Source organism: Macaca nemestrina, chromosome 6 (assembly GCF_043159975.1).
Source record: "Macaca nemestrina isolate mMacNem1 chromosome 6, mMacNem.hap1, whole genome shotgun sequence".
Taxonomy (NCBI): Eukaryota; Metazoa; Chordata; class Mammalia; order Primates; family Cercopithecidae; genus Macaca; species Macaca nemestrina.
In genome coordinates this window covers 51,280,362-51,301,664 of record NC_092130.1, presented here as the reverse complement: position 1 = coordinate 51,301,664, position 21,303 = coordinate 51,280,362, and the positions used below count along the sequence as shown (strand labels likewise).

General features: G+C 40.0%; 1 protein-coding gene across 1 annotated transcript; it reads left to right on the top strand.

Annotated features, from left to right (window-relative positions):
* The first annotated feature begins 453 nt into the window (after window positions 1-453).
* Window positions 454-20,184, top strand: LOC105467214 (isochorismatase domain containing 1). Its single transcript, XM_011716702.3, has 5 exons — window positions 454-796; window positions 10,962-11,081; window positions 11,186-11,389; window positions 12,949-13,065; window positions 18,951-20,184. The coding sequence occupies exons 1-5, from the start codon at window positions 488-490 to the stop codon at window positions 19,095-19,097; spliced, it is 897 nt and encodes a 298-aa protein (XP_011715004.1). The 5' UTR covers window positions 454-487; the 3' UTR covers window positions 19,098-20,184.
* The last annotated feature ends 1,119 nt before the right edge of the window (window positions 20,185-21,303 follow it).

Below are 21,303 nucleotides of genomic sequence, written 5' to 3'. Positions count from 1 at the left end.
AACCCTAGACTGCCAAGAACACTGCTCATTCAAAGGCGAGCGAAGCCGGGAAGAGGGCCAGCGTTAGGGGAAGGGTGGCGCAAACCCTTGTGTGAGCTGTAGCACCGGGACAAGAACCACGGGGCAGCCCAAGCGAGTCTGGGGTCTGCAAGACCTCTAGGCGCTCTGCCGGCAGTCAGAACCGCAGCATAAGGGGCGCGAGCAGGGAGCTACGGGGACGCAGTGGCCGGGGAAGCTGGAGGGGGCGGACCCGGCCGGCGAGCGCAGGCGCTCCCCGGCTCACGCGCTCACCCCGGCCCCACCACCCGCCCTTCAGCCGCGGCCCGCCCTCCCGGGCGGGGAGGAGAATGCAAGAACCGCGGTCGTCAGGACCCGCCCCTTCGCCTCCGCGAGCTGGCGGGCGGGCTGGCGGCGCCGGGAGGCGGGGCCGCGGCGGCCGGCTGGGTGCGCCTCGGTGGCCTCGGAGCTCGCAGACGCTCAGGGGAACATGGCGGCTGCGGAGCCGGCGGTCCTTGCGCTCCCCAATAGTGGCGGCGTGGGCGCGGGGGCGCCGTCGGGCACGGTCCCGGTGCTCTTCTGTTTCTCTGTCTTCGCGCGACCCTTGTCGGTGCCGCACGGCGCGGGCTACGAGCTGCTCATCCAGAAGTTCCTCAGCCTGTACGGTGACCAGATCGACATGCACCGCAAATTCGTGGTGCAGCTCTTCGCCGAGGAGTGGGGCCAGTACGTGGACTTGCCCAAGGGCTTCGCGGTGAGCGAGCGCTGCAAGGTGCGCCTCGTGCCGCTGCAGATCCAGGTGGGTCCTGCGGGAGGCCGCGCGCCTCCCTGTTCCCGAGTCTTCCCCGTGCTGTCCCCGTCCCCGTCCCCGTCCACGCCTTCGCCGCGCTCCTCAGGTGCCCCGAGCCGCCCGGGCCCCGGGCCCTGCACGAGTGGCTGAGTCCGAAGGGCTGCGCGGCTTTCGCAAGTTCCGGGGCCGGCTGGGGAATGCCCCTGTCCAAAGGTGATGGTCACCAGCTATCCCCGGCGGGGACGTGGGCCTCGCAGCTGGTTTCAGCGCCCGCGAACGCCCCCACGTGTGTGGCCCTTGGTCGCCCGCAGTCGCTTTTTATGCCAGGAGCAGGTCCCAGTCAGTCTCCTGCGTAACCAAAGGGCTGTGCTGTAGTAGCTGGTTTTTTTGGGGGGGGTGATGGGTGATGCAGAATGGGGGGAAATGAGATTGTGGGAAGTACTGGTCTTAGGGTTTGTTCCTAGAGTTAAGTTAACCACTTGCGGAAACGCAAACTTCGGGAGTCAAACCCTTCCCCCAGCCCTCCGCCTTCCCAGGCTCTTGGGTCCTTGGGCTTAAGAGCGCCCTAACCTTAAGCAAATAACCATTTGCTTAGCCTCCTCTTAGTAAAGTGTCTACTGACTTGATTATATTTTGTCGCCTTTATTGAAAAAGTCATTTGACTCCAGGATAAGCTAGACCTTGAGTTCCTGGGCCTGCTGGTTGGGATAGTTGTTCTACCTGAGGACTACTTACAAGCATTTATTTTAAGCTGTGCTCTCCTGCTAGGCGGGTTAATCTCCCGCCCTCTTTAGGATCAGAGCGTTCACTTGGCGAATTTGTATTTTGGAAAGGAAAGAATATAAAGTATAATTTAGGTAGTACACTGTCAATATCATTTCTTTAGCTGAGAAACTGATAAGTCATTTTTTTTTTCAGAAGACCAAACTGAAATGTGGGATTCGGGGATAAAAGAGATTTTAATATTTAAGGGCTTTCGCGGTGAGCGAAAATGACACTCATTTTCTTTCTTTTTTGTTTTTAGTTTTTATGGGCCCATAATAGTTGTACATATATATAGGAGACATGATATTTTGTTTCAAGCATACAGTGTAGTGATCAAATCAGGGTAATTGGAATATCCATCACCTCAAACATTTATCATTTGTTTGTTTGTTCCAAATTTACTTTTGTAGTTATTTTGAAATATACAATAAATTATTGTTAACTATAGTCACCCTATTGTGCTTCTGAACACTAGACCTTATTCCTATTATCTAACTTTGTTTTTTGTACCCATTAACAGTGCCATTTTCTTATGATTATTCCCTAGTTTTTTTCAGCTGTAGTTGGCAGCTGAATTGATGATGTTTCCTGTCACCCCAACACCTGTGCCAGAAGTGTCCAAAGCAGGTACTTTAGCTTGGATAAAGTTTCTGCATTCAGAGGACAAAGTCTGAGAGACTGCTCTGTCTACCACTGGAGAACCTGGAACCGGGTACAGTGATCTGATACCCCAGAATCTGACCTGCTGCCTAGACAGGGAATTGCAGTTCTTAGGTGCTTAAGACTCCCCATTTTTATATCTTCCAGCGTTTTCGTGTCTGGCATCTCTCTGCAGCCTTCTTTGTCAGTCCTTTTACGTTACTGCTGCCAGAATACTCAGATGTTGGATGCACCTTCGAGAAGTCCATTTATAAAGGCTAGAATCCAAATACTAACTGCGGAGGTCTGGGATTATACTTAGGATGCAGACTTCTTTATGAAGCATCTCCTGTTATGGCTGGGAGGGAGGCTGGGCTCTTATCTAAGATAATGCTATTCTAAACTAGCCCCCAGCTCCGTGAGAGTCCCCCCCCCATCCAAGGTAGGATTTTTATATTTGAAAATTTCAGGACCTTGGTCTGGCAACTCTTAAAAACATTCTCGAAATTAATGAAATGTATGTACCTGAAAATGCTTGTACATTCTCAAAAGGCGTTGTGTAATTCTGGTCACCTGTGGCTTTTGAAATGTTTTGCTTGGTATAGATTATGTATAGTTCATTTTTTTGTGAGGTTTAAAATAACAGTAGCATTACTCTATTCCATCTTCAAAAGATATTTTTTCCACCAACTGGTCTAATAATTCTTAAGCATTAGTTATATTTTTGCACTTACATAGCTTTATATTTTTAATTCTTTTTTTTTTTTTTTGAGACGGAGTCTCGCTTTGTCACCCAGGCTGGAGTGCAGTGGCCGGATCTCAGCTCACTGCAAGCTCCGCCTCCCGGGTTCACGCCATTCTCCTGCCTCAGCCTCCCGAGTAGCTGGGACTACAGGCGCCTGCCACCTCGCCCGGCTAAGTTTTTGTATTTTTAGTAGAGACGGGGTTTCACTGTGTTAGCCAGGATGGTCTCGATCTCCTGACCTCGTGATCCGCCTGTCTCGGCCTCCCAAAGTGCTGGGATTACAGGCTTGAGCCACCGCGCCCGGCCTTTAATTCTTTAAAATATTTTCTCTTCTATATTATCTCATTTTAGTAGTTATATTTTGAATTCTTCAGATGCCTTTCCTAGCTTAGAGGTAGATAAAGGAAAGGGACATATACATAGATATGCGCACAGTATATACCGTATATACCTCTGATACCTATTTATGTCTATATGAGAAGAGAGAGATACATATACACACATACATGCATATGCATATGTGTGTATAATCTCAGAAAGTCATGATAATTCTCATGACTACTGTAGTATATTCTTTGTAACCTAACAGTATAATCCTAGAGACTTGGATGTTTTATGGCTATAAGAGACCATACAGTTCATTCCACAAACATGTGAGTGGCAGCTTTAAGTGCCTGGCATAGTGAATGCAAACTTGGATTCAATTCTTGTTCCTTACCTAATAAATGAAACTTTCACTTTGAAGAAGTACCGAAGAACATAGGGAAGTGGAGGTGAGTAACTTGCTGCAGTTTACGTGGCAAGTCTCCGAATATGCCTGGCTAGGTTCTCCGCAAATGCGTGTGGAGGAGCTAGCCAGGCATATGCGGAGAGTCACTTACAGCCAAACACAGCACTACTGCTTGCATGTTTAATGAGAATTGAGCAGTCTGGAAAACAAGCCACAAACTTGCGCTCTTGTTTGTTCATTTGTCTTGATGCTGCTCCTTGTTCTTTGGAATAAATGGCTTGTCACTTAGGAAGACTCAAGGTGGCCCATCAGTGAGTCCATGTTACTGGGGATGTTAGGCCCCTTCTTGAAGGCAGGGACAAAGAGCACAGGTTTGGCCACATGTAGTTCATTGCGTAAATAGCGATTTATTATTTCTCCACACTTGGGCCCTGGAGCCTCTGTGGCCCTGGTTCACGTACTGTTAGCCTAGAATGTATTCTTCATTTGCGCCGTGGTGTGAGTTGCCTTCATGCTTGTTCTGACAGCTGTGGCTGATGACCTTGTGAAACACAGTGGCTGCCTTTGCCACATACTGCACCCGTGCTTGTTAGTGGTTCTGAGAACTGATCCTTAAAACCCCCATTGCCAGTATTAGGCTGTGGTAAGTTTTTGGTGACTTCTTTTCTCAAATATTCTGTCAAAGTAACAATGTCTGCTGACAGCTCAGGTAGATGAAGGCATAGCTCATGTTTCATGCTTAGTTTGTATGTCTGCAGCTAAATGCTTGAAATCTGATGAATTTTGAGACACAGGAAAGAATGTAAATGAGAGGATTATATAGTGGGGATTTAGGTCATTTTTATGACTTGAAAGTTTTAATTTTTCAAAAAGTATTTTCTAAGTTTTAACTAAAGGAAACATTTAACTATGGGAAGTTACGTAAATGTGGTATCATGCCACCACCAGTGAATTTTCCAGCCTGTGGCCAGCAAAGACACAGCCTTGGGAGAAGGGAGGAGGAAATGGACAGTGTAAGAAGGATGCCAGTGAGGGGATTTTACTTCTGTACATAGCATGGAAGGCTTTGGCAGCTTTCTGTGGCCAGAAGATAAGGGCTTCCCAGGGAAGGTTATTTTGACCTTTTCCCAAAATGATTAACTGGCAGGGCATTTTGCTCCAGCTTTCATTTTCTTGGAAGTTTATTGCTATTATTATTATTTTAAACAGGGGCATGAACATTTTATAGCTAGAAGAGACTGACAGGTTCATGGTGGGAAGGGAGGGAAGGCAGGAGGAAAGGAACCTTGTCTGCCTTTGGCTTGATAGTTTGAAGGTAGTGGTTTTTGATTACAGGACCTTTGCCTCAGGAGCATGGCAGGAAGAGTGGGTAGATGAGATAATGCTCAGTGAAGAGACAGCTGGATCCTGAGGTTGTTGTATTGTCTCCACCCCACTGGTTTGATGTGTGTCACTTAAAAAAATTAACATTCCAGAATAATACCTAAAGCATTGTATCCTTTTTTGTTCCTTGTGAATACATTAGAGCTACCTATAAATAAACTGTGAGAGTAGGAGCTATAATCTGAATTTTGAATTTTTTTTCTTGCATTTAGTTAACCAAGGGAATCCTAATGTAGATTCAAATGTCCTTGTGGTCCTGGGCTTGTCTAGCTTCACCTTCACCCCAGTCTGAAGGCACAGTCTTAAGAAGTCCTTCAGTCCTTACCCCTGGGGTGGGTGGAGACAGCTGGCCTCTTTTGGGGATTTAGAAAACTCATACCTTATCTGATAAGCTAGGGTTGTAACCTTATGCCTGTGACATCAGTGTTTACAATAGGTGAATATGTTGTAAAAATAAGAGCCAATAAGTATTATTTCACAGTCTAAACTAAAACGACCCAGATCTGTTTTTCCAGGAACAATCTTGTTTCAGTGATTTGGTAAGGTTTTGGTAACATCTGGAAATCTACTTTATGAATTACTTTATGATTCACTTTCCTTATTCTGCTTATTATGTTAACATAACAAGTTACGCAATGTTAGCATTCCTATATATATTTATAGGTTTCTAAAGGGATCTTAATTGTATTTATCCTCATTAGAGGGTAAGTTTTAACATATGCTGAGTTTTATAGTATAGTTTTTCATATATGAGGGACAACAGAATAGCCTAATAAATTTATTGATTGATTATATGAAGCCCATTTAATCCTTGAAATACCCCTATAATGTAGATACTGTTTTCCTTGCTGTGTTATAGATAAGGAAGTTGCATTTGGAGATATTTACCTAAGTTCATGTAATCGAAATTAGTGAAATTGAGATTTGGATTCAGATTCTAATGCCTACTGAGGCTTCTGCTATAAAGAGAATCATTGTAACCTGGGGGAGTCACATCACAGACCTCTATTGTGAGTTGACATTGGAGCCAGGCCTTACTATAGCTGTGGTCATCGGATTTCCTCAGAAACACTTGGGAGTGAAATAATGATCCCCCAGGTCCCCTTCCAGACTTTCTCCCAGGCAGATCATGCCTATTTTGTGACTCTAATTGACTACCAAATTTTTTAAACATCACATTTACAGTTTCAAATTTTAATTATTCCAAATTGCTATAGTAATTTGCTATGGGGCTGGGTGATATGAAAGGTCTTTTGAGTATGAAATCTAAGGTCAAATCCCAGCTATGACAATTCTTAAGAAAGTGGACAAAATATTTATACTTGAATCTGATCTCTTAAACTCTTGCTTGAGGAAGCCATTGGCTGTGATCATGTTTTTGTATTTAAATATATATATATATATATATGTATTTGTATATGTATCATGCAAATGTGTTTGTCGGACTGTGTAGGCATATAGATATATGAAGGTGTGTAGATACATATATTTATATGTGATTTGTTTATATTATTGAATATGCATAGATCTGTAATTGCTATGCTTTTACTCCTGGTGACATTTGGTCCAGTTCACTTTTAATTTGCTGAGGCAGGACTGACTGTCTCACAGTTGCAACATGTAAAAGTTTGGCTACTGGAGATATTTTTAGTTACTTTAAAGATTTTGGTTTAAGAGAACTTCATGAGTCAAAGTAAGAAATTTCCGAAATGTAGAGAGTTGTGTGATTTTAACAGCCTGTTGGAATTCATGTGGATTTGGGGTGAGGATTTGGGAGGATTGGTTGGACATGAATAAAGTTTTTCAGTATGTTTTTGGTAGCCACAAAACTTCCTTTCTGTTTGTAAAGTATAGAGGTTGTTCCCCCAACTACCATAGCATAGGGAGGCCATTAAAAAAAACACTTTTTATTTTACAATAGCTTTAGATTAACAATAAAGTCGTAAAGATAGTACAGAGTTCCTATATTCCTGTACCCAGATTCCCTGTTGGTTTTTGCTTGTTTGTGAGACAGGGTCTTGCGCTGTTGCCCAGGCTGGACTGCAGCCTCAACCTCCCATTCTCAGAGGATCTCAGAGGTTTAGCCTCCTGAGGAGCTGGACCGCCAAGCTCAGCTAATCAAAAAAGAAAGAAAAGAGGAAAAAAATATATATATATAATATATATATATTTTGTAGGTTGGGTATAGTGGTTCATGCCTGTAATCCCAGCACTTTGGGATGCCAAGGCAGGCAGATCACTTGAGCCCAGGAATTCAAGACCAGCCTGGGCAATATGGTGAAACCCCATCTCTACTAACAGTACAAAAATCAGCTGGGTGCAGTGACGCACGCCTGTAATCCTGGCCACTTGGGAGGCTGAGGCACAAGAATCACTTGAACCGGGAGGTGGAGGTTGCAGTGAGCTGAGATCGCACCACCGCACTCCAGCCTGAGCGACAGAGTGAGACTGTGTCTCAAAAAAATATGTTTTATAGAGACAAGGTCTCACCGTGTTGCCTAGGCCTTGCTCTCGCAATCCTGGGCTTAAACGATCCTCCCACCTTGGCCTCCGAAGTGCTGGGATTACCAGCATGAGCCACCATGCCCAGCCAGATTCCCTAACATTAATATTTGATATTCCTGGAATGCATTTGTCACAACCAAAGAACCAACATTGGTACTTTACTGTTAACCACACTTTATTCATATTTCACTAGCTTTTCCCTTATGTCCTTTTTCTGTTCCAAAATCCAATCTAGGATACCAATTACATTTAGTTGTCTTGTCTCCTTTGACTCGTCTAGTCTGTAACAGTTTCTCAGACTATGTTTTTAATAACCTTGACAGTTTTAAGGAGCACTGGTCAGATATTTTGGTAGAATGTCCCTCAGTTTTGATTCATTTGATGTTTTTCTCATTGTTGGACCGGGGTTGTGAAATTTCAAGAGGAAGGTCATGAGGGTCATTCTCGTCACATCATATCAAGGGTACATGTTATTAACATGGTGTCATTAATTACTTTAATCTTGATCACCTGGCTGAGACATAGTCCTCAGGTCTCTCCACTGTAAAGTTACTCTTCCCCCTTTATACTCTACTCTTAAGAAGCAAAGTACTAAGTGCAGTCACATTCAAGAGGATGTTGGAAGTTAAACACCTTACACAGATACTCTCCACATTGTATTCAAGAGCATGTGGAGAATGTCTATGAAAGGTAGGGTATTTTTTATTCGGTAAATTGTAACCTGTACTCTGCTTTAAAAACATTCCTTGCCACTGTATTCTCTGTGGTTTCTTTGTTTACTGAGTTTGTGGATGGTAAGTTCCTATACAAGAGAGATTTCGCAGGGCAGTGAGGATTTTAGGGCTATATTTTTGACCTCAATTTGTGTCTAATATGACACATCTGATGCGGTCCCCTGTCCAGAACTCATGGCTAAAATGAAGGGCAGGAAACATCAGCTAGCAAGAACTGGAGACCACAACTGTGGATATTTAGGATTCCTGGGTAGGTAAGGATTTATTCCTTTAAACACCTCAACTTAAAAATGTCTTGACCATTTTATAATGTAGTCCTTCTGAAATATATAATTTAACAGTTTCTTAATTAGGGTGCTGGAATGATGTTTTCCTAATTTATAAGTTAGAACAGCTTGTTACTCCTCCACTGGAGGTCTAGACTGTAGCATTATTTGAGTTTTGATCTGTTTTTATTGTATTTTGAATCTTTTCTCTGTCAGCCATCATTTCTTGCTGCTATCAGTTTGCCTGCCTCCAGCGGTTTCCTTTCTGATTTGCTGTTTATAATCTTCTGTTAATTTAGAATCCAGACAATGAAACTTGTTAGGAATGTATACAGAGGTAGTCAATACAGTATAAAATAGGATCTGAGAGCTGGAATTCTAAGCAAGTGTAAGCTGTAAGCATGTTAGTGAATGGCATCCACCACACTTACGCAACTGCCCAGGAATTTTATTTTTCATACTTTTTTTTTTTTTGCTGGTTCTCACCTGTTGTGGCATGGTGAGACTGGCTTAGTTGCATTACGGTTATTTCAATAGGCCTGCTGCAGGCAAACTGCTTTATGTAGTGTGCCCTAAACACGTTGTGGATGCTTAGGAGTCCATTATTCAAATTTATAAAAATGTAGATATTGAGCCTTTTGAGTCAATATTTGATGTTTACAGATAATTTAGTGATTGGTTTTTAAAATAGTATCCTAAATGCACAAAAATTGGCCTTCCCAGCAATGCATTTATATTTATATATAAGATCCTAGTCACTGCTTTTGAAAATGACCAAAGTGGAGGCATAATATTTGCATTAAAAATTAAGCAAAGAAACAGCCAAAGCTAGAATATATAATATGCTTGAGAATTTATTTTAATCATACTTTATTGGAAAAGTAGGAAAACCCTATACATAGGGTAAGAATTACAGGTGGCTCTCACATGGTAACATGAATTTGGTATTGGATTGTGCATGGCTAATTAATACACATCTATAGAGTCAGTACCAGAGGGAGATTAAAGTGCCAGGGTACTTCAGACCAGAACATAGATCAAACAAAGTGCAAACCAATTAGAATAGTTATATCATTAAGGATTAAATATTTCTTAATGGTTAATTTAATTCATGTAGTAATTGTTTCCGAAGAATCAACCACCTGCAGAGACACTAAGGAGAGTCTAAGCCTGTGCTGGTGGTGCAGCCACACCATATAATCTGGACACAGACTCCTCTAGAATATTATTAATAATCGTTATCTGTAGGTGGTTTTACGGGAAGCAAAATAGGATAATTAGAGGCATGATTTAAGGGAGCGGTTAGGAAGGGTGTTGATAGTGGTTCATTCAGGACCAGAACTCATCCTTTACAGAACTTCCTGCAATTTGCAAAAGAAAGAAAAGCACCTCAGACTTTTAAGAATCCAGTGAGAGTAAATTCTTACATTTAGTGGTGATTTTTGCTTTTTGGTGGATCCATATTGAGCCCAAATTGTTATAGACCAACTACAGCAATTAATACGAGGTTTGGAAATCTATCCACTTTTCGTCTTAATTCATTGACTTTCCTTATTGTGATAACTATAGTTTAAGAATGGAGATGTCAAATATGGGTCCCTTCCTTGTGAAGTAGACAACAGTTCATTTAACAGCAATGGTGTGCTTAGTATCATTTCGCTGCATTTTGTTTGAACTCTGAAAGTTATTCTTGAGAATAGCATATGCATATTTCTATCTTGATAGCAGTAATTCTGGATTTGCTTCTGTTTTTTGTTTTTAGTTTTTATGTTCCTGCTACAAATATTTTAAGTTTTACTTTTTATACTTACAAGCAGCAACATCAGATTTTTTTCTATTGTAACACTTTTTCTGATTATAAAGAAACTTCTTTAAATAACGTTCAGGAAATCTGTTTAAATAACACTTGGAAAATAAAGGAATGATATAAAAAAAAGAAAAGAAATTACCAACACCCCTAATTATATAACCACTTGTTAATATTGTAATGTACTACTACTTTTATTCATATTTTTACATTATTGAAATACTATTGAACTTCACTTTTGAAAAATTAACATTATGAGTATTTTTCCTTGGATGGTATGAATTCTTTGAAGACATATATACATATATGTTTTAATTGGCTAAAGAATGTTTTGTCATGTGAATGTGTTAAAATGTGTTACACCATGTCTGTATTGTTGGTTGGTTCATTTCTGATTTCCACTATGAAAAGCAATTCAGAGAACATCTTTTTGGTTTTTTTTTTCCTGTAATTCAGATTTTTTTTTTTTTGGATAATAGCTGTAGAAATTCACTTACCGACTCAAACAATAGGACCATTTTTCTTCCTTTATTGACCTCCACTGAAAATAATTGTCATTGTATAACAAGTGCTAAGTCATTCTTTTTCTTTTCTCCTCAGCTCACTACCCTGGGAAATCTTACACCTTCAAGCACTGTGTTTTTCTGCTGTGATATGCAAGAAAGGTTCAGACCAGCCATCAAGTATTTTGGGGATATTATTAGTGTGGGACAAAGACTGGTATGCTTGTTTATTTGGTCATATTTGCTGAATCATGATATATACTCATATATATACATATATATGTATAGCTAATTGTTTTTGTGTTTGGTTATTTTTTTCAGTTGCAAGGGGCCCGGATTTTAGGAATACCTGTTATTGTAACAGAACAGTATCCTAAAGGTCTTGGGAGCACGGTTCAAGAAATTGATTTAACAGGTGTAAAACTGGTACTTCCAAAGACCAAGTTTTCAATGGTATTACCAGAAGTAGAAGCAGCATTAGCAGAGATTCCCGGAGTCAGGAGTGTTGTATTATTTGGAGTAGAAGTAAGTACCTGTTACTATGATTTAGGCACAATATTATTTATAGAAAACTCGATATTTGTGGAATATAATTTCGTAGATGGTGTGCCATGTAGGCATAATAATGAGGAAAGATAGCCACCATGTATTATGTTCACTCTTTGCATGGCACTGATCTGAACCTTTTATAGCTGTTTATTTACTAAGTCCTTTACAGCCACATAAGAGCTAAATACTCAGTAGTCTCCCCACATTAAAGAGGATACTAAAATACTGAGATGTTGTGTAACTGACTTGAATGTATGTAAGCTGATTAATTCTTGGTCCTGTATTTTTACTACTTTTGGAACACATTTTCACCAAAGGCATTATTTTAATATATGTGTTGTAGGATTTCAGTTAGGTCATATTTTTGTGCTAGAAAATCCTTGGAGGTCATGTAGTTCATTGTCCTTCAAATCATGTATGTATCTTTTTACAGGGGAAAAATACTAATGGATTCTTATTGCTGATTTCAATTGATTTATTCCTAGCTTTTAAACAACTGTTAAACTAAAATTTTAAAAATTATGAAAAAAACACTAAAACAATGAAATCAAAATATTAATTTAATGTGATTTTGACAATTTGAAGGTAAGTTTTATAGTAGTGGATTTTAATAGTAGAAAGATACTTCCTCAGGCTTAGATGTGTGTTCAATATTTCTGTATTTTGACACAGTAAAGAAGAAGCCTGTTTTGTGTAAATATGTCGTACCAAGTGCTGTTGCTGGCTTTGCACTTTTTTTTTTGCTTGTTCATCATCATTAGACCTTATGCTCAATCACAATTATCTTTGAGTAGTCCTTCAATGCTAATTTTAATGAGGTGTCATTTGATAATTCTCCAAAACTTTCTTGTCATGTGAAGATAAAGTTGACATTGTGGCATCATTGAAATGTACTTTCATTGGTTGTAATACATGATTCAGTTATTGTTGAAGCCTGTTTTTACTCTATAGTGTCTGTTAATGAATTGTCACAAGTTAGTCCTTACAAAGATGGAATCTGTATAATACATTTGCTAATGATATGAACTGGGTGTTTTTTGCCTGTGTCATAAGTTATTTTTAACTTGGCCTACCTTTACTACAGAGTGCCCTGTAATGACTCAGTTTTCCCACTAAGTTCTCCGTCTGCAAGACTGCAGACTCATTCTTCATGTTGGACACTTAGGGTGAATGAAGAAATAAACTCAAAGTTACACCAAAACTGAGTGCTAGTAATTCAGCTATGTGAAGGTCATCCAGACCACATGAAGCAAAATCTTTAACAAATTCTTGTAGAACTCTAAGAATATGTTTAAGGTTCTTAGTATCAGAAACATTGGCCTAATTCAGTTCCTGATTTTACAAATGAATAAACCAAAGCCAGAGATACTGTTCTATGCTCCAGATTATCTAGCTAATTAGAAGCAAAACTAGATGTAGAACAGGGTCCTTAGATGATTTGTAGTGCTCTGTCTGCTTTATCATGTTGTTGTACATTTGTCAGCTACTGTTAGTTTATCATGTTATTACATACAATTTTTGTACTTTCCTACTAGACTCATGTGTGCATCCAACAAACTGCCCTGGAGCTAGTTGGCCGAGGAGTGGAGGTTCATATTGTTGCTGATGCCACCTCATCAAGAAGCATGATGGATAGGATGTTTGCCCTCGAGGTAATTGTCCTGCTTGGAAATAGATCATTTGTCAAGGTTTCCAAATAAATTAGAAGAATACTGGATGTTTAACAGTAATGAAATGTTTACCTCCTAAATTTGAGTTTGGTCTGGCAACATCAGGCTGATTGATTTCAACTGTATACTGACTGACCCTTAAGGCCTTACCACCATATCCTATTTTATGTCTCATTTTCTCCTTAGATCTAGGTTTCTAGCATTGCCACAAAGTCCTTTGCATCTTTCATCATATGTTTGCCCTAGTTTTATACATGAACTAGGAGATATTCCAAGAAGCCTAACCTAAACTGTTTAGAGGTTTGCAAATTAAAAATAGCTCAACTGGGTTTAACTCATTTAGCCAAAAGCTAGAGCAGAGCAGGCCTAACCTGGTTTAACATGTAGTGGACCTTCTGTATCTGCAGGTTCTATGTCTGTGGATTCAACCAACCACAGATAGAAAATATCAGAAATAAAAATAATAGAATAAATAGAATAGAATAGAAATAAAAAGCAATAAAAAATAATATCATAACAATGAAATAGAATGATAGTACAGAATAACATCTATTTACATATCATTTACATTGTATTGGGTATTATAAGCAATATAGAGATGATTTAATGTATACTGGATGTGCACAGGTTATATATAAATACTGTGCTATTTTATATCAGGGACTTGAGCATCTGTAGATTTTGGTATGGGGTGGGGTGGCATCCAGGAACCAATTCCTTGTGGATACTAAGAGATGACTATTAGATTTCCTCAGACTTGAATTTCTGGGACTAGGAGGTGTGTCATTGACTGTGGACACCACATCCACTGTTTTCATGGTACTCTGGCATTAGAGTGTCACCATGTCCCGTGGAATCAGGGAGTCTGTAATTCTCTGTCAACATTGCCCAAGAATAGGATGTCAAGCGTTTTCTTTTCCGAGACTGTTAAAAAGCAAACTACCACATAATCCTAGGAAATACTCACTCCATACTGTGGTTTAATCTCTCTCTCTCTCATATTTAGTTCTAATTTTGTAATAATTTTAAAGGAATGTGCATGTGAATTTAATTGCTGAGTTCTTTAACTGTTTGTTGAGAATGGGAAATACATGGGTTTGTTTTGTTGAGACCCTCCAGTGTCCTATGCACAGTCTGGCCTGTGAACCACCTTGTCTGTAGTAGGAATGCTAACTCATCCCTTTAGCCTAGTGTGTGGTAGTGGTAAGGTAGAGCAAATGAGAAAGGGGAGGGACTTATCAGAGGAAAGAAGGGAGAAGAGTACAGGGCCACAGGGTGGTGGGAAGCAGGCAGGTAGCTGGTCACAGCAGTTGTTTTAGGGTCCTTATTGGCCCTCCCTTCTCTATTACTGCTGAAGCAGAATCCTATATTGAAATTACAAATAGAAATTATTTATTTTGTTTAGCTATTTTCAAGTCCATTAGGCTATTAGATTCTCTGGTAGTTAGGTACTAAGTGTTGCTGCTGCTTCCAGTCTCAATGAAGACCTTTGATCCTTTTTTTTTTTTTTTTCTTTTTGAGCGATGGAGTCTTGCTCTGTTGCCCAGGCTGGAGTGCAGTGGCGCAATCTCGGCTCAACTGCAAGCTCCACTTGCTGGGTTCAAGCAATTCTCCCTGTCTCAGCCTCCTGAGTAGCTGGGATTACAGGTGCCCGCCACTACGCCCGGCTAATTTTTGTATTTTTAGTAGAGTTGGGGTTTTGCCATGTTGGCCAGGCTGGTCTCAAACTCCTGACCTCAGGTGATCTACTTGCCTCAGCCTCCCAGAGTGCTGGGATTATAGGTATGAGCCACTGCACCTGGCCAGACCTTTAATCCATTCTTACAGTCATGAGTTAATCAACTCCTACTTTTCAAGTTTTCCTGGTAACCTGAGTTTAAACACTTCACTGTCAGGTCCTCACCACCTCAGCAAGCAGCTCTTTAAGCCACCGTGGATAGACCTTTACTGTAATGCTGAGGTCCAGAACTTTGGAGGTAAGAAATGAAAAACACAAAGCAAACTTCCTTGCTTGTAAAAAAGGACTTTTTTCCAAGGACTTTTTTCCTACATTCATATTTTCTTAGATATGTCTTTGTTATGGCAACTTAATGACAAAATTTTGATTGGCAATTCTGTCTTTGCACAAAACTCAGATTAAAAACAATTCCCATCTGAACCATTCTTTGAGAGGCAGTCTGTAATCTTTCAGATTAGGAATCCACACAATGTGGGGATAATGTGGGTTTGCACGCAGGTTCTGGTGTTTTGTAAATTTGTGTCCTTGAACAAGTTGTGTAATCTCTATGCCTCAGATTTCTCATTGGTGAAATGGAAATGTTAATACCAACAAGATCATAGGATTTTTGTGAGAATGGAATAAGATAATATATTGATAGCAGTTAGGGCAGTGCATGACACAGTCGATATTCAGGTGTTAGCTGCTGCTTTTTTTGTTGTTACTGATTGTTGTCTTCATGAGGTTAGTCACCAGAAATGTGTAAGTATATAGCATCTAAGACCCAGAAGGGACTAGCTCTCGGAAGTTCTGAGAAGGGAGGGAAAGAATCTGTTTTCTGGGGTGGATTTAGAAGGACCTGGAGGAGCAGCGTTGCCTGGGGTTAAAGTGTTGAGGCTGAAAGGGAAAACCGATCATAGATGAGTCAGGTGGTGATTGATAGGGAAGACCTGCCTTACTGCAGATTTTTTTCCTCCTAGTCTTGATTTGATACAGAGGCAATTTACCTTGTTCCCAAAATTGAGGCGGGGGGCGGGGGCGGGGGGCGGGCAATGTTAAGTGTTCTGGTTTGTTTCCATAAGTGTGAAAGTTAAAATACCATTGTGGTCCACTTCCCTTCCTCTCTATTCCTTTAGAACATAACTACTTAAGATAATTCCCAAGACTAGCTGAATTGCCTGTTAAGGTTATTTTAAGATTCATAGTTTGCATTATTGAAACTTCACTGTACCAGAGTCTGCGGCATGTGCTTTATTCAAGAAATGTTTTCTGGGTATTTGTCATCTGAAAGACATTACTTCTTTCAATTAACAATTATAGAGTGCATGGAGAATAAGCGAATAAAATCCTCTCTTGACCTTGATGTCCTTGTACTCATGGGGAGTTTTAGTGTTGCTTGGAAATCTCGTGGGTTTAGTCTTTTGCCCCCCCTCTCTGAGGCTTTCATGACTTAGTGCACGTGTATTTTTTAGGTTTGTGGGTCAGAGCAACCCTTCTTTTCCTTTGGCCTAGTTGGATTAGTTTTGCAAGTATAAGGGGAGAACTTTAGAAGTCTAATGCACAGGTATTCTTGTGCATTAAATGGCTGGAGTTTTAATTGCTCCATTTTAAGCCAGGAGAGAAAGTGGACTTGGGACCAGCACTGTCAGGGTGGTGGGCAGGGACCTGCTAGGTATGTTTGGAAAGCTCCTGCTGTTCTTTCTCTGCTCAGGCGCCTTCTTTGGTTGGGAAAGGGCAGGCACTGTGGGAACGGCTAAGAGCCAGATTGAAAACCATTGCGTTTGCTAAGCTACACCTTTCTCTAACACGGGTTCCTGGCTAGATTATTTTAAAACCCAGTCAGTGTTGGCCACATTTCAATCTTGAAACAAAGTAATAGAGTATGGGTTTCACTTTCCTAAAAGGTGTTTCTGTGATGTACATTTCCCACTCTGCCCCTGCCATGGTCACCTGAGTCTCAGCATCACTGAGGCTTGTTAGGCTGTAATGGACCAGGCTCAGGTCAGTAGAGCCCTAGGGAAGACTGAACATTGTAGACAGGCTTCTTCCAGGGTCACCAGATTCCTTCCTTAGACCTGGGAACATATTTCTCTCCTTCCTGCCTCACTAAGGAACTGGGGAGATTGTTGAGAACTAACCTTTATTGGCACATTGGAGTACATAGTGTAAAGCACTTTCACAGACATTGAAAGCCTGTGATTTAGTCCTTGATTCAAACTGAATCATTGCAAGTCCATTGATTCAACAGTGAGCAGTAAGGAAGGCAGGGCTAGGCAGGGCAGGCAGCTGGTGATGGGGAGAGCTGGACATGAATGAATAGACATTCAGTGCTGTTTTCACACAACTGGACTGCAGCTTATCACATTTATTATCTGCCTTTCTGTCTGAAGCAAGCACATGATCTTTTCATAGTTTTGAATGGTTTTGATATGATTAATCAGCTGACTGTAAAGCAAGGAGGAGGAAATTAGGGCTTCCAGAAGTCTTAAAAAAATCCTCAGAGATAACTCACCCCTGGTATGTGTCTAAGCATACGGCCTTACCCCAGGCCCCCAACCCCCATAAATACCTGCTGTTTTTGTTTTGTTTTGTTTTGTTTTTAAAAATAACTGCCAAGTTCTGGTTAGCTGCTCTGTACCCTTTTCTGTACTGGTCGTTGAGGTCCAAGCTTGCTTTCTGACAAGTAGGTTGTGGCTTATACTCCCTTCTACTTCATTACGGATAAAAATAAAGAGTCTGCCAGTGGAAAGGTTCAGTCTGCTGATGTACAGCCATTGAAGGAAGATTGACTTACACTCTGCAAGTATATTTAGCTATGCAAGTGCTTCCTGGGTTTTTTCCTCTGACTTGCCTAGGAATTGTTTCCAACCACTTCCTCTTTCATGCGTTTTACATATATGCTTTTGTGATAACAGTTTGTGTCTTTTTTTCCCTGGGATTTCTGATAACACATAAATCCAGAGAATGTATCTGTGCTATAGAATTCTTTTATTTTCCTCCTTTCCTCCCTTTACCCTGTCCCCTCCGACTTTCTGTTCTTTGCTCTCTTCCCTGTCTTCCTTCCCCTTTCTCTTCTCCTTTCTCTCTCTTTTCCGCCTTGAGATTTCTGTCCTTAGTATTATGATTACACTGGGGCAGTTTGGCAAGGACATTCTTGACCTGTCAGTGAAACTTTACACAACCTTGAATTTTACACTCTTGTTTAATGGTACTAAAATGTTTATGATGGCAGCAGTAGTGATGGTTCCCTTATCATACAGGGGGTCTCCTCACATAGAGAGAGCTCTTTTAGTACCGGTCATTTCTAAACAAGGGAACTCTTGATTATAGGAAGGACTCATATGCTATAGGTCAGATGTTTGGGTGCAGTAAAAAGAAATTAAGAACCATCATTTTAATTCTTATAGTAGTTTTAATCCAATTGACAATTTATATGAAATTTGATAGTAAATTACTAATGTAATGTTCTAGCAGCTACAATTGTATCCATAACACAGCTAATGGAGCTTTAGAAACATTACACACCCCTCCATTTTTAAAACATAAAGAGCTACAAAATGCCAGGAGTTCCAGGCATAAGTATTAATATGCATCACGATCTCATGTATTATCAGTTAAACTACAGAGGGGGAAAAGTGGACAGAGGCACTTTTTTAAAAATCTCAGTAGTAGAAATAGAAATAAAAGTTTAATAAATTTAGAAGTCACAAGCAGCCCTCATTTGAGTCAATGAATAAGAGATGAAGCACAAACCTGCCAGGAGTGTTCAGGAAATAGCAACAACTAAATGTCCAGATGTTCAACGATAGGCATATAGTAACAACCATTCTTTTTCTTTCTCTTATCTCATGTTTTACAGTCATTGGCCTTGATGACTCTCCTGTTCTAGGCACACATATGTCATAACATTGGCTACCTTTTCCGTCTTAGTCATTCCTAGTCCATTTTACTAATATTAAGAATAATAATATTGACTTTGTGGTATGGCCGGTCTTGAAATCCATCCCCATCACTGAACTTGATGGTATGGCTGGGAATCATGGTTTCAGTAAAGGACACTAATTATTGCATCCCAGCATAGTCTTACTCTTTCGAAATAGTGTTCATTCTCATGCTCATTTCTTGATTTGCCTTTATCTTTTTGTTCAAGCGTCTTGCTCGAACCGGGATCATAGTGACCACGAGTGAGGCTGTTCTGCTTCAGCTGGTAGCTGATAAGGACCATCCAAAATTCAAGGAAATTCAGAATCTAATTAAGGCGAGTGCTCCAGAGTCGGGTCTGCTTTCCAAAGTGTAGGACATTTGAAGAACTGGTACGCTACCCACTGGTGAAGGACAGTCAGGTGAAGGACTGCAAGCCCACACAAGCTCTTCTTATCTCTACTAGAATTAAAATGTTAAGTCAAAAACGGCTCCTTTTTTGCGCCTCTTAGTGAAACTTAACCAGCTAGACCATTTGGGTACCAGCATTTAGTTACAAATGTCAAAGGCTTCTGGTGCTGCTTACCTTCCTTTTTTGTTAATGTGCTTTTATTTATTAAAAAAATTATAATGAAGGTGCCTGTTTTGTCTATACTGTGTACTCTGATCGTATCTTTCAAAAGTGCAGACTCTTGTGAAGTTTTCTTAAATTGTGCACTTTAAAGAAAATGAAGTACCAATAATGATTTCACTTTTATATTACTGTAAGATGTTATATTGTTAATGTGGATGTAGTGCTTACTTTACAGATTGATTGGAATAAGATGATTATATATGAATTTACCCACAGGACTCTGGATCATGTTACCCACTCGCCTCACAATGTTGTCCACTTACTGAGTGAGTTGCATTGATGTATCCATACCAAATGATGTTGAATAATTACATATCTTTCTTGATTACACCGATTTCTTATTTCGGTCACTGTTACTAAATCTCTGTTAATGTTCTGTCTTTTAACTGAATCTTTTACCGAGAAAAGCTCATTGGATCATTGTTTAATTTTGTAAACAGATGGGATAGAAGGGTTTGCAATGCCATGTTATTGGTGGAGGGCTGTTTTAACATCTTTGAAGTATGACTTTAGCTGAGTATCTTTACAACCATCTTGAATATGTCTTCTAGTGTCCACAAGATTTAGCAAAAAGATAAAGCCTGGGTAGAATATCGTTTTAAAATGTTCATGTTCTGTTCTATATTTTCTCCACCTGCTCTCCAAATATTGTAATGCAAAAAGTATCAGTAATGATCTGGTAGTATTAATTTTGTGGTCATTGTTACTCTTCGATACATTTTTTTCGTTAAATACTTATTAGAGGGTTTTGAAATGTTTTTCAAATATGTGAAATGTGGAACATTGCTGTCTTTTATATGAAAGTAATTAAAATGTATTGTGATTGAAATTATTTTGTCCTCCACAAGATGGCTCTATGAGTATTCTTCCAGGATTCTAATATTTATTTAAGGTAATAAAATCTTGACATTTATAATCTTTCAACTCATGGGAGTTTTCAAAGAAGGAAAATCCTTTGTAGATAGGGGCAGATGGATTTTACTAAAGGGTGAAAGGCCTTCTTCATTGAGAGCAGTAGATTTTTTTATTTTTCCTATTGGCAGTGGTAACAAATAGCAACCTGGTATGTTTAAATACTTTTTTCCAACCATTTATGTGTCAAAAAAGAGGAATCAAAGCTTTCTGCACCTTTAAAAAGTTTTTATTAAATTTAACCTAGTGCTTCTCAAACTTTAATATGAATGCAGATTATTTGAGGATCTTGTTAAAATGCTGATGCTGACTCAGTAGGTCTCTTGTGCAGCCTGAGGTGACAGTTCACATTTCCAAAAAGTGGACAGTTTCCACTAGTGCTGTTCAGAAAGGACCATATTTGAAATAGCGAGAATTTAACTCACAAACAACTGTTTTCCTCCACTGCACCCCCAAACCTTTCAGGGCTCAGTGAAATACCAGCACAGTGAAGCCTTTTCACAGATGAAACCAATTATGTGACGCCAGATTAGTTTCCCCTGGCTTCCATAACAAACTATTATACCACAAACAGTGTCGTAAAACAACACAAGTGTATTCTCGCAGTTCTTTGGTTAGAATTCTGAAATGAGTCTCAGTGGGCTAAGATCAAGGTATGAGTAGGGCTGTGTTCTTTTCTGGAGGCTGTACGGAAGAAGCTATTTCCTTGCTGCTCTGTGCTTTTAGCATTCACCCATTTTTTTTTTTTTTTTTGCTTTTTTGGCCCCATTTCTACCTGTTCTAAGCCAACAAAGGTGTATCTGGTTCTTCTTATGTCACATCTGTCTGACTCGTTCTTCTGTCTTCCTCATTCTGACTTAAGAGCTCATGTGATTTAAGATCAGCTGATCAGAACGTTATTCCACCTGCAACCTAAGTTTTCTTTTGCTATGTAACAACATATTCACAGGTTCCAGGGATTACAACATTAACATCTCTGGTGGCCACTCTGTATAACACAGATACCACCATGTGGTTTAGTATTTTATTTCATTTT